The sequence below is a fragment of the Dromaius novaehollandiae genome, chromosome 3 (genome assembly GCF_036370855.1).
Source record: "Dromaius novaehollandiae isolate bDroNov1 chromosome 3, bDroNov1.hap1, whole genome shotgun sequence".
In the NCBI taxonomy this organism is placed as follows: domain Eukaryota; kingdom Metazoa; phylum Chordata; class Aves; order Casuariiformes; family Dromaiidae; genus Dromaius; species Dromaius novaehollandiae.
Window position 1 is genome coordinate 74,185,374 of NC_088100.1, and position 14,151 is coordinate 74,199,524.

The 14,151-nt window shown below is 39.9% G+C and overlaps 1 protein-coding gene across 12 annotated transcripts in view; it reads left to right on the plus strand.

Moving 5' to 3' along the window:
• The window catches only part of EPM2A (EPM2A glucan phosphatase, laforin), a 57,633-nt gene extending 45,599 nt beyond the window's left edge, over positions 1-12,034 (plus strand). The window contains exons 4-7 of one of the 12 annotated variants that reach the window (XR_010388439.1): positions 86-800; positions 2,208-2,771; positions 10,870-10,970; positions 11,700-12,034. Coding sequence is in view for 2 of the 12 variants with exons in the window: in XM_064509194.1 (XP_064365264.1) it covers positions 86-366 (281 nt within the window). In the remaining 10 variants the exon portion in view is untranslated. Of the gene's footprint in view, positions 1-85; positions 2,070-2,207 lie in introns of those variants that run through there. The other 11 variants (XR_010388437.1, XR_010388435.1, XR_010388438.1 and 8 more) reach the window with 11 other exon arrangements.
• Positions 12,035-14,151: the final 2,117 nt, after the last annotated feature.

Here is a 14,151-nt window from a genome sequence, read left to right on the forward strand (position 1 = left end):
AGTGCATCGGGCTGTACAGACATAACCTCAACGAGGAGTGTAACTTCCTCAAATGCAAGTGAATGTGTCTTGTTTTTAATCTCAGGAAGAATGCAGATGTTGCCCCAAGCTGTCTGCCTCTTGCATGGGCTACTTGAGAATGGACACACTGTTTACGTTCATTGCAACGCTGGTGTTGGCAGGTCGACAGCTGCTGTCTGTGGCTGGCTGAAGTACGTGATGGGATGGAGCCTGCGGAAAGTGCAGTACTTTGTGGCTTCCAGGAGAGCAGCTGTTTACATAGATGAGGAAGCTCTGATTCGTGCTGAAGATGATTTCTACCAGAAATTTGGACATCTTCATTCCTCATGCAAACTTCAAAACTAGAAAAGCAGAAGAGGAGAAGGGAAGTGAAGAGGGATCTTTACATGTCAACCCCAAGGATTTAGAATTCATGAGTCAGACTCCTGTCTCTCCTGTTCAGATTACAGGCTTGTCTTAAATGCCTTGAGAATTTTACTAAAAAATGCCTCTGAGTGTTTTTTTATTTGCCTTTTTTAAGCTGGTATGATTCATGCTTTCAAGCCTTTTGCTGCAAGTATGAAAGGTGGAGACTCTGAGACAAAGATTCTCATGTAATTGTTTGCCTATAGGAACTGAGCTTTTAGGGTAGACACTAAATAAGAGAAGACTTGAGAGAAAAATGAAAGTTGGCAATATTGCAGTGACAAGAAAGTGAAGGCGCTCCCTGAAACACAGATACAAAGGTTGACTGGATCAACATTCAGGTTAGGAGGGAGCTGATAGTCAAAGCTGCTCAGGTATTTTGGGTCGAGTGTGCATTATTGGAGTGTTTTATAGTGATTTTATAAAGAAATTGTATTAATGAGAAAGATCAGAAGGAAATGGATTTATCAACTCTATTTCTTGAACACAAGCCTAATGTCTATGCAGTGAACTAAATTTTTCTCTCTTGTTTACTGGAGAGTTAATGTTAAATATTATGAGTTATAACTATTTTCTTTAATAACATTGAAGTTAGGTTGGGATGTGGCGTGCAAAGAGGAGACAGTTCTCTTTATGCAGATTTACTCTATTGCAAGACAGAACTAGTGTTTATTGCATTATCCTAGACTGTGAGGTCTCTCAGTCAAAGATACATGTTGCTCTTCTGGTCTCTGCAGTGTTGTATGATGGGATCTCTAGGTGCTATGTCAATCTAAATGGTAACCCCTAAAATAAAATAGAATATACAGGAGAAACTGGTTGATGAGCTTTTAGATACAGTTCTTGTGATACCAAGAACCAGGCTGAAATTCTGAGCCACAACCTGTGTTTTGTTGACCTAGGTGAATTTCTTTACTACAGCAAGAGTCTCTTGTTCTTGGGCACGCAGTGTGTGGATATTCACAGATACTAGATTTAGCCTAGTGAAGCTAATGCTAGGCTATCTCCATGATGGAGGGAATAAATATACCCTACAGAAGCAAAAGAGCAGCTCTATAGAGGGGTTCTCAGGAGCTTAGCCTCAGCTGGCTAATGTTGGCTTTGTAAATGATTTCTAACAGTTCAGTCCCTTAGCTAAACTGAGCAATGGCACCAACAGCTTCCAGCCCTGCTCAGATAAAACCAGTTTGCTGTAGTTCAGGGCCAAGACAGAGGGGATTGAGGAGGAATTCCCCAAGAAACAGAGGGGATTGAGCATTAAGGATGCATAAATGTTAAGAAAATAATTTCTGTAGGTTTTTTCTTCAGTGAAATCTCACTTTTTTCAGCCAAACAACTTGTCCCTCTAAAGATTTAGTCAATGCCAAAGTAGTTCAGCTGATATATATTGATCATCTGAACATTTAATGGAGAAACTGTTAGATATGAACAGTTTATGGAGAATATCCAGCATTATACAATACAGTGTTTTATTTATCTTACACTTCAATTGTCTTCAAAAGGAAAAATGTTAATTTAAATTATTTTAAATGTTTGGTTTTGATCATGGCTTTGTTTCTCTTTTCTGCTTTGAAATAATGCTGCCCGTTTAAAAAGTGGATGAGGAAAGATCACAATTAAATAAAAACATCATGACAATTACAGCAGTCCATGTTATCTTATGTCTTTGCCTCCAATTTCACAAATAGCAAAAAGTGCCATGATTAATATTTGTATATAGAGGTGGGACCATCCAGTTACCACAGTAACTGTCTTATTTCTTGTTTCCTATGCTGTGTCAGTTTTGACAGGTTGTTGCCAAGGAAATCTAGGAAGACGGGGCACAGCAAAGATGTGTGGGTATAAAATGGACACGGCACCTCTGGTATCTCTGAGGAACAAAAGAAGGGGTTGTTTCTCCTAGTTGGACATGCAAACCAGAGGAAGTGTGTCAGTGCTGCTCTCTGGCTGCTGGGCTCTTGGGTAAGTGTTCAGAGTTACAGCTGATCTCCCAGGAACACCCAAGAGTTACTCCATTTTGACTGAATTTAAAGCAAAAATGGTAAGCTTGTGCTACAGTGTGCCTCAAAAAGCAAGCACTGAGATGAGGAGGATGGCATAAGGAGGATGGCATAAGAAGAAAGTAGAACTCGCATAAATTTTGCAGTTCTGTTGAGATATATTTGAAACCCCAAGTTTAAAATGTGTTTGAAAGCATCTCTGATAGCCCTTTCTGTCAGATGCAGCTAGTAATATATGTTGGGACAGGTACTTCTGGTTTTGGTCCTTACATTGTAGTTGTTTCAGTGCTAACGGTATCTCTTTTTCAGGGCTCTTGGGACTGAGCAGTGCGTAACACGACACGAGTAAGTATGTGACTGAGTAAGCACAGCTGTGCCATAACAGCTATTCCCTAATTCTGATCTTATTGGCAACAGAAGCCGACTGTTGCTCCATCTCTTGTAGGGCAGGAATTCAAATGATGTAGAAGCCACACATCCAAGGGAGCCTTAGCACAGGGTCGTTACTTCACTGTTTATTGTCATTTTGGTTTCCTCATCTGCTAGGCTGCTGAGGGCTTTATCATATATAGATTGTATTAGCTGATGACATGCATGAAAAAAAACTTGCCAACAACACGTTAGCAAAGAATGCAAAGACTTCCCATGGCTCGTGGTACCTTTGTACCTATTTGTAGTATATGTATTTTTTTCATTGCCACCTTCTTGCCTTCCTCATTGAAGGCTGCCCTGTCAATTAACATTCATTCAAAGCCCTATCTGTGGAATACAGCTAGAAAGCACCAGGAATTTAAATGCTAAAGAAATTATTGCAAGAGGCTAGGCAATAGAAAAAGCAACCACATAAAAATATTCCATTTTTATGACTGTATAATTACATGAGAAGTCTGCATCTAAAGCTCATCTATTAGTATTCTAATTTGTAATATTTTCTTATGCTGCTGGGATCATTAGCTGTTTCCACATACTAGGCTATTTATGCAATTTTGGCAAAAGGATGAAGACATTTTTGTGCTTTATATCCTTGTATATTTCCTTGCTAGTCTAGTCATAAAAATGCTATGATATTTAGAGCAGAATAAGGCCTATAGAGAGAATTAGAAACAGATGAATAGTAGCAGTTATTTTAAAGTGTACCCAAGAAGTCAAATTAATACACACACCCACTAAGGGAAACCAAATGCAAATATTTTGATAACCTATCATTGAAAAGTATCAGGTGGGGGAAATTGTTTTCTGTTAGTAAGAGCATAGTGGTATTCCCTGCCTGTGATAGCAGGTTTTTACCTTTGTTAAACTGCAGAAGAAAATAGAATTTACTAATTAGAATGAGACCATTCATAATTCCATTTAGAATATCTCAATGTCATTATGAGGCCAAACAATAAAATATATTCTTTCCCAAGGCTACACACTGGAGCTAAGCATTCTTAGCTCTTAAGCATAATTTTGTAACAAACATCCCTGCATGGGATGGGTTGGGATTTGAGCAGTGTGGTTTCATGAGTGTTTTTCCTTTTGACATCAGAAAGTGGCTAATGAAAATCACCTGAGTGAGATTTTTAGGTAGGCAGTGCAGTGTGGTGGAAAGGAGACTGGGCTGGCTGGCAGGATTGGTAGATACTTTTTTTCTCTTACTCCGTATTTGTTATTTCATGCTTTGGCTTTTGGTCCCTTTGACACTTGTTGTCTGCCCTAGTTGCATATGTTGTAAGCTTTCAGTGTTCCCTTTCTGTTTGCACACCACCATGCACAGTGGAGCTCTGGATGTGGTTGGGACTGCAGGTGTGGTAACAGTATATAACAGTTTTTTTAAAATCTCATACCTGTGAACTGAGTTCCATGTGCTGCACAGAACAATACAGAAGACATTGTCTCTGCTTTGGGGTGGAATTACAATTTGAGACTGCCAGCCAACCCTCTTTGGGCAAAGATACCTAAAGGGAAAAGCTAAGCTATGGGTTGTGCAGGAACAAGTAATGAAACTCCTGTTTAAAACAAGAACACACAACACACCAGAAAATGTACATTAGGAAATAAAGTCTTTCTGGCAAAAAGTCGGACTTACTCCATTATATACTGCAATGGACTTTTTCAGTTCTAGTTTATAGATTACATACTGACTTTACTGGACTGCAAGTGATAAGAAAATTTTGGTTTGACATAGTCAAAGAAACATGCCATAACTTCATGACCTCTTTTTTAATTCTTCCTCATTAAATTGCAGTGAGAGGTTTCAATGGTAGACTTAAAAAAGAAACCAAACTTAATATGATTCATTTAAAAAAGGTACACTGGGACTGTGCAATGGGAAATTGTGAAGAAATCTTTAGGAGTGTAATAGCTACTAAGAAAGCCTATATTTGGCAAGTAAGTCCTAACCTCTTAAATTATAATGGACATGAAGCTGCCATTAGCTAAAATGGAATTGGATTAATATAACAGAGGACAGGATTTAGATGACTGTCACTAACACTAAATGTTTACATTCTCAGAGTTAAGTTAATGTCTCTGCAGTTATTTCTTTAAAAATATCCCACTCTCAAAATTTTATTTTCTACATGTATATAGCTTAAAGGGAAAGGGGCTGTTCCAAGGGAGCAGTCTTTCAAAGAGTGGAAGTATAAAGGAATTAATCCTTTTTCTCATGGCCAGTGACACAATGACATCAGCAGCAGCAAGATCAAACCATATTACTTCATAACTAACCTTCTTGCTAAATTAACAAAGGAAAAGAAATTTTTCAAGGGCAATGACATTTCCACATATTAGCATAATTGCCTAGTTCTGACATAAGCAACTAAAATACATGTTGGCCCTTCAGTTATACTAACATTGCACCTATAGGGTGTTCATTCTTAATTAGATATTTTTTCCTCTTGCTCAGGTCTTTCACCCCAAGATACTTCATTCCAGTCTTGCCTAGTTTAGGAAGGGTTTGTAGCTAAACACTGTCATATTTGTAAAGATAAACTAGTGAGTATTCTATTAACCCTTTCTTACATATCAAAACTTGTCTCAGGATAAAGAAATAAGAACTATCATACCCGGTAAAATGAGAAGGGTAACGTTATAAACTTGAGTACTATATTACTCAACCTTTTTGTGCTTAAAACATATTGTCTTAACTGGGAGATCTGAGTTTACAAAGACTGCGGGGTAATGTCTGTGATTTGATAATTACTTCAGTGCTGATGTTATATTTACATCAAGGAAAATAGAAGGCCTATTTATTCATGAGCTGGTGAAATAGTAAGTATCTCATTCTTGATTTAGATGATGTGAGGAAACAGCATAAAAAAGCTGCCAAGAAAAATTTTCTAATGCTGGGCAGGTTTCTGTGGTCTTTACTTAATGCCATTATAACAAATTTGTTTTCTGGTAATGCAGTTTCAGCAGGGAAATAATTAACATTCAGGCTGCCATCCAAGAGAAGCAGCCATGTTTGAATTGGACAGTGAGCCCAAAGTCACTGCAACAAATCAAATGCCGAAAATGAATACAATCTGAAAACTCAATAAAATATATAAACATAGAGATTAAGGAATGAGTATAAGGATTGTATTTGGAAAAAGGAAGAAATACATAAATAAACAATAAAATCATAGCTAATGCCAAAGGGAAAAGTATTTTGGAGTGAGATAGCAAACACCACAACTCACTTGAAAAGATAATCAGTATGTTAGATTAAAATATGGCAATTATTTAAAGTTCACTAACCAGTTAAAGGGATGCTACCAAACTATTTAGGTTTAAAATGCAGCTACAATGTTTAATGGTATAAAGAAAGAAATATGGAGGGATAAGTTCTCAAGAACATAGACCAGCTTTACACCCTGTATTGGGCAAGCAACTCATGGAGTGAACTTTAGCAGGAGGTGCTTTAAGAGCACAAAACTGGCTGTCAGTGCACTGTGGTTTGGCAGTCAAATAAGTCCCTTGCATATAGGCTGTGTTTTGAAGTAGGATCAATGAGACTTTGCTTTAGAAGAAGTAATGGGAAGGACAGCTCTTAAAATGTGCTTAAATGACAACCCCAAATGGAAGTCTAGACAAACATATGTCCCTATGGAGTCTTTACCATCAGACAGAAATATAAGATGTATCTTGCTGCAAAAGCATAGCCTCTTAGCACTTTTTTTCTATGCAACACCTGTGCTTAAAGGCAGACCCCCAGAACTGAAAAAATTGAATTGTGAGTAATAGTGGCTCTGACACCAGTTAGTTAATTGTTGAATGCCATCACTCAGATCATCACCAAGTTTGGCAGAGCTGGCCAAATTCAGAGGAATGATGGTGTGTGGGTGTCCAAGGTGCTCCAATGAGAGCTAAACTCGATCTTGCAGAAGCTTTAGATGACCCAGTGGGATCCAGCCAGGAGGAGGGTGGCCTGGAAAACACAAGACAGGTCCTGCACCCAACTCTGTCACTGACTCTGCAGGTGAAATGGATTAAATCATTTCCTCTCACTTTACCTGAGTTATTCTGTCTCTTAAAATTATGTTAATGATACTTAAATCAGTCTGCAGTCAGCAATTGACCGGATGGGACAATTGTTATTCTCGATGTCTCCCCCCACAATGACTGTGTGGGTGCCAGTGAGAAGTTCTGTAGGTATTATCTCAGGTACTTTGCAACTCTATGTTAATATGGTCTAAATGATCAGTTCAAATTTCACATGGAGTTACTTGTCCATGTTCCAAACTTTCTTGGGTGTGTGTGTGTGTGTGTTGCAGTATGATGGCAGTCACAGGCAACATATGGTCTAGTTCTAAGAACTGGGACTCTGATCTGGCATTCTTCCCAACTGGGATATCTTATTCACTTGGAAATAAGGATTCATGAACAGATGCCATCATCTTCAGGCAGACTTTTCCTAATTTTTTGGTGCTATATATAGCAATTTGCACTCAAGGGTCTCAGTGTGTTCTTCAAAGATTAAAGAAAGCACTCATAATTGTGTATCCTCAGCACTGTTGAAAATAGAATTTATATGCTTTTAGTTTGGTTTGTTTATTTAATTTAGATGCTCAGCTATGGGCACTCAAAATGGAAAATGCTGCTCTGAATTTCTGTCATCTTCTACCTTTCCTAAATGTTAGAAAAAAAGACGACCTTATCAGAAAAGGAGTTTAATCAAGCCAGAAGCATTAAAACTTTTAGTAGGTGCTATATTATATATGCAGTAAAATAAATGTGTTTTTCTGTAGTGTTTCATGCAGAAAGGACTACAAAACATTTTGATAAGTGAGAACTAGGTAACTGCTAGAGCACCAGAGAAAGATTTAGAAGCAAAAATGGGAGAAAATGTGACTTGCAGAAAGGAGCAATGCAGCGAGATGGGACAAAGAGAGTGGCCAACTGGCTTTCCAGCGGTGTTGAGTCACATAGAAAGAAAGAGAACAGAAAGCAAGGGCTTGCAAAGTAGGCTGAGGACAGGGAGATGAGGCAGTCTGGGCAGAGCTGCGTGGTCCAAGAATGGCTGTGAAATGGCCAACAACCTGGGGAAAGGCTTGGAGGAGAGGGGTGAGCTGGGCCTGCTGCCTGGGTGAGAGCAATGTGACCTCTGTAGCTATGTTACCACTGTTATTTCTGTGCACTTTGAAAAAATCTCATTCAGCAGTTGGTAGGCACAATATGGGGACTGGATGACTGAGGAAATGCTGCAGTGAGACACAAAAAAATCTCAAAACCTAATGATCATCAAAAGCACAACAAAATCCACAGGAACAGCAAACTTGGCAAGCTATTTAACAAAATCAGCCAAGATCATTATTTTTGAGAGGAAAAAATTTGATTAGGTCTCTCTTGATTGCTGGGAACATGATTTGAGTACACTTTGGAAAATGCTGAGCTGTACTATTCATGTGTTTCTGCTTATGGAACTGAAATCAATAACTTTATTTTAGCTGTGAACACGTTCTTATTTTGCTTTACTGAATAGCAATAATGTTGTAACTCTTTCAATGGCACCCTGATGGAAAAAAAAACAAAACAAAGAAGCATATCAGAAATTGTTATCAATGATACATAGGGTAATTTTTGTGCTTTTAATGACTATCATCCATGTTTATTGGGGTATTACTGAGCTTAGAATGTGTAGTTATCCTCTTTTTATGTAACTGCTGTCTTGTATTCTAGACTAAAAGATATGCTCGGATAGCAAAGGAAAATAGCAAAAATAGCTGGGTTTGAAGCTGTTTCTGTAACTGTCATATCTTTGTGCTACTGTAAAGATCCAGAGTTCATGGTGTTAAATTTTTTGTTAAAAAAAATCTATTAAATGAACATTAGTGAGAAATGCAGTAGTTACCAGAATGTTTACCTGCTATTAATGTACTTTTCATATGAGAAAGCAGGAGAAAAAAAGATTTGGAGAAAGTTACTAAATTCAAACAGAAGACGTGCTTACGCACACCAACAAACTGTGTTTCCTTTTTTAGCAGTGGATTCAGGCAGAGGATCTGCTGCTGCTTCTTTTGCATTCAGAAAGGCTCTGCTCAAGGGACACCCCCTTTAGATAGAAACTGATCTAAACAAAGCACTTACCACTTGTGGAAATTTAGCTACAAGAATAGTCCCAGGGATTTCAAGTTGAAGATTGTACACTTAGTGCCTAAGCACTTTGCTGCATTCTCCAACTTGACTTTTGATGAGACAAGTTCTAAATCGGTGTATTGCTGCAACCATAGTGTCCCCAGCAAATACCATGAGTTGTAAGCCTTTAGAAAAGGGTAAGGACACTTGTTTGTGAGTCTATATGAGTCTATGATTCAAACAAGCTGTGTAAGATGGTAAAGTGAAATCACTTAATTTGTTGAGGAATTAGGTGAGGATAGGTATTGGAACTCGGTTCTCCCACTTCATTTGCAAAACAGTATCTGAAAACTGTATTGTGAACACCAGGAGAGTTGTCTAAGTTCCTGTGTTCATACACCTGCCTGAAAAAAAAAAAAAAAAATGAAGAGAAGGCCTACTAAATATCAGAGCTTTTAGGACTGCAAATTAAAAGAATGAATGTGTGTTTATCGGATACATAATGGCGGGAAACACGAATGAGCCCTGCAGCATCTTGGGGAAAGCCTGCAGTTTCTAGCAGTCTCTGCTGTGTTAAGCACGAATGTGATTTTCTGTGACCTGTACACATTTACTCTTGTTCTACTTTTCGGCTTGCTTTCTGCCCCTACTTCTCCTGCTGTTTGAAACAAACTCAAATACTACGGAAAGTTTGAGAAAAATTCTCTGTCTTGTGACCTTTTCATCTCCATGGACTTCCTTAACCTATCTCAGTAGCAGCTTGTTCCAGACTTAAAAAATACCAGAGCTGTATTATAGCTACTTCAGTGCCACAGCTCCTGCTTTTCATCTCTTCCTCTACAATTCCAGAACGCCGCAGGGAGAGGCACAAAACTGTGCAATGATTCTGCATGGCTCTGGATCACCTCTGACAGATGTGCAGAAAGCATAGCGGACAGAGTCATACTCATTACATGGTTGTCTCTCTCCTGAAGAGTCTGAAAGCCAGTTTAGCAAGATTTTTCTATCAGTCCTTGTAGACGTAATTGGAACTAATGATCCCCCCCCGCCCCTTCCAGGTACTGTTCAAGCGATTTCCTAATGGGCTGCCTCCTCCTTCAGCAAAGAGAACAAGTCCAGAAGAACACTCAGCTACTTGCAACAGCTGTGAATGGTCTTTTGGTCTCTTCAGCACACAAGTAGCAGTACCAAATTTTGAGGTGTGCCACAGACAGAGCCCTTTGGACCTGCATACTAGATATTAGAGCTGCAGCAGTTTCCTATGAATGCATCTGTGCTGGTTTTTACTTTTATTCCATATGTAGCTCCTGCATTGCCTATTTTTTGGCACAAATGTGTTGAAGCTGTTCACTGATTAACTATGGTTATTATTTCATTTCGATAATGGTCTATAATACAACTCCTTCACCCAGTGTTCAGGAGTGTTGCCAAAGACTAAGTCAGCAGAGTGCCTGATCTGTGTGCCCAGAGCAACTGCATTCAATTGCTTACAAGTGGGTGGCAGGTGTAAGTACGTACCTGACCCTGACAGAATGGAGCTCACAGCTGTTCTGCTGTTTGATTTCACAAAATGTTGACTCAGATTTTTAACAATTAACCCAACACAAATGCTTACTGAGACAAACAATCTTTTTATTAGAAATGTGTTGTCACTACTGAGAGGTGTTTCTAAATGCTGCACAGTAAAAGGACTGCACTAGGTTTGTCCTGCGCTCTGATTTTCAGCATTGGAGGGGAAGTGAAGGGAGTCGAAGAACCTCTTCCTGGCGGTTGAGCTCTGACAGGGAAGTGGGGCTTGGATGGTCAAGTGCTGAATGAAAAAAGTAAATGAGAACTGATCACTAACAGCTCTGTTTCTTAGCTCCTGTATTGCTAACGTGAGGCTAATAATACTGTTTTCCCATAGGTCATACCACACAGAATGGTTCACTTGAAGAGTGGCTACACCAGGTCGTATGAAGAATTCATCCAGCCCAAACTCCTGTCTCCAAGAGTGGCCGCAAGCAGGTGCCATGGGAAGAATTAGAACAGGGCGAGTGTAGATCTACACCATGCTCCCCCCAGCCTCTGACCATTTATTAGCTCAGGGGATTTCCAGAGCTTGTTGTGGTTTCTCTATTTAGTAACCTATGATAGACCTCTATGCAAGTGCTTGCTCTGTCTCCTCTGGGTGTAAGCTTCATTCAGTCACGGTGGCCTCTGGCAAGAAGCTCCACACGTCTGCTACATACGGGATGAAGAACCACATTATTTTGTTTGTTTTGAGTTTTATTTAATCTCTCCTAGTTTGTGTACTGGAGAGACAGAATGCAGCTAATCCCTTCTCCACCTTCTCCATCAGAGAAGTGTGTGCTCAGTTAAGTACTTGCATAACAAAATATTAAGTGCTTGATGAAGCCAGTGGGAATAAAAAGACCTCTTAGCACATGCCCAAAAATAAGCTCATCTACAAATGCTTTGCTGAACATGAGGGCTCCGAGAGCAGTGCTACATTTACCTTCTATTTTAAAGTGGAAATCATTGTTCTGAGCCTTTATTTAAGTGTAGATATTTAAAAGGTTACTTCTAAACCTCTGCTTTCCTTAAGAGAAACTTTCCCCCTTCATCCTTCTTTATTATGTGATACCTGGAAAAACCTCCTGGCATATTACAGTATCAAATATAGTGTGTGTGCGATTCCAACAAACAATTCATTCTTCTAAGTCTTGCTTATCTCTGATTTCCACTCATTCACAGCCCCTGGTCAGAGGCCAACAGCACAAAGATGGAAGTTAACACCTCCGCTCAGCTGACAGTCCCATAGAGGTTTGAAGATGCAAAAATCCTGCTGGTAGTGAATGGTGCGTGTGAGTGATTAAACAACCAAGTGAAAGCAGTCATAGCATTAGTGTTGTGCAGCTCCTATGATGTAATTGTAGTGGATCGTTATATATATATCTATCAATCCTGATAAGTAAATGTATATTTAAAACACTCAAAGGTAATGGAATGTAACTTTAAAGAATGAGTGTCCTCTTGTACGTGTCCTAATATGTGTCTGATTAAAGCCTCCTAAATTCCTTGTCCCAGTCCCTGTTCTTCTCCCTAGAGCTTTATTTCTGGGTATGTAACCTGCAGCAGTTGTAATACTGGAGCTACAAAGCATGTAGCAAGAAGGTCCTTAATAAGCTTCTTTTTATTACCACATAAAAACTGAATTAATCCATGTAAGTTTTAGGGACCAGACCAGGCTATAGAAGCTTGTGTTAGGTGCCCCAGCTCTCACATGCCACCTGCATGCTGAACAAGGAGTGACCTAGAGATACCTAATAGAAAAACACAAGGTCTGGGGCAAATCTGATTCCCTGCTCCAGCTTGGAGAGCTTCAGATAAGCACCTCTCCCTGCCTGGGGTATGGAGCATAGTGTTGTCCCTGGGGGAGACACCTTGACTTTGTGACAAAGTGGCTGGCTCACACTTGTCATTGTGGGTGGTGGGAAGGTGGTGATGGCTGTAGTGCTCATCTTCAGTACGATTGTCCAGCGCTTAAAATGTTTGCCCAGAAAATGGGAACCTAGGCTCAATTCACTCCTCGTGTCCAAAATGTTCAAGACCACATATCCCAGAATGTGGCCCTGCACACTGAGCTACAGCTCAGTGCATGAAGTGCCTGAAGACACCTTATTTTAAAGAGCCCTCATAATTCAGAAGCATCCTGGAGAGCAGGAAGCACAGTATCCATCTTCTCCATCACAAGTGCCCTGGTCTCTAGATTACCCAGCCAGCATCTCCATCAGGCTTTCCATCTCTTTGGCCAAATGAAACTTTGAATCTTTTTTTCATGCTGGTACAGTTCTGGCATGAAGTTGAGGGGCAAAAGGACTTTGTCCCACCGTACTGCAGGCTATCCTATAGCTTACTGGTAAAGGGACTTGCAGATTTGATGTTCGTTTCCAAAGCAAAGGTTCTTATGAGTAGGTTATTATGCAAAATGCTATCATCTCTGCTACCTCAGAAGAAATGAGAGAAGTAGTGGTGTATACTCCCATCAGCCTCTAAGATACCTACAGTTAGCAATTGATATTTGTGCTATGAAACGTTGTCTCTATAAAGCGTGTATGAGGCAGTGTTGTAAATCCTGTCCCTGGTCACTGACGTACAGAAGGTGTGGAAGTGCTCCGTGCTGACACCATTTTCTCCAGAGAACTTAAGTGCATTTTTTAGATCTCATCTTAGCCCTTATGAGGTTGTCATCTGTAAGGAGAGACAAAAAAAAGTGTGCATGTGCAGTCTGTCTTTTTTCCAACCGCTTGCAGACATTTGCTAGGAAAAAAGGCTGGAGGGAAGAAAGATATATCTTAGGGAAGGGGGGAAAGGGAGATATGATTGGATACTGCCTCACCAAGTGGGAAGTAGTTCCTTTCTTCCCCCTCTCAGTCCTCCATGTAAGACACTCAAAGCTGCTAGCAAAAGATGTAGTTCAGAATGCAGAAAGATTATAGGTTTTTAATGAAAATAATGTTTCTCCTTTTTTTTTTCTTTTTCACACAAATGACCACATCATTTAAATAAAATTTTAAAGGAGGAAGTACTGGTAGCCATAGAGTGGTCATAGAAAACTCTGGTTTACTGGTGGGTTTCTGAAAATGATAGCTCTGGGGGAAAAGGAAAGGGAAAGGAGAAAGACACATGCCTTAACAGCCATTCAGGCGCTCTTCATCTACTCCCATCAAACATCTTGTACCACAGTTGGGAAATTCTGAACTAGGCTACAGACCCTCAGGAAATGTATTCATGAAAAACAGGACCTACAAAATCATGACCTAAAAATGGATGTCAAGGTGAGGGATGATTTTTCAGTTGCTGTGGGAGTTTGTTCCACATTTGCAATCTGGCCTCTGTGAGAGTTCTGTCTTGCACAGACAGGCCCTGCCCTTATGGTGGAAAACGCCTCATGCCAGAGGAACAGATTTGACAACAGCCTCCCAGCAGAGACCAACACCTCACCTCAGCGCTATAAATGATCTTTAAATATCCTGGGCCCAAGCATTTTAGGCACTGGCAGCCTAGGCTCCTTGCACAGTGCGTGTCTTCCCTTGGAGAGAGCGAAGGGGAGAAAAATCAAGCAAAGTCAGTGTACAGAATCCATTACTCATCATGACATGCTGCTGGATCAGTCAGCAGGGATTAGCATTAAGGAGAGTTTATA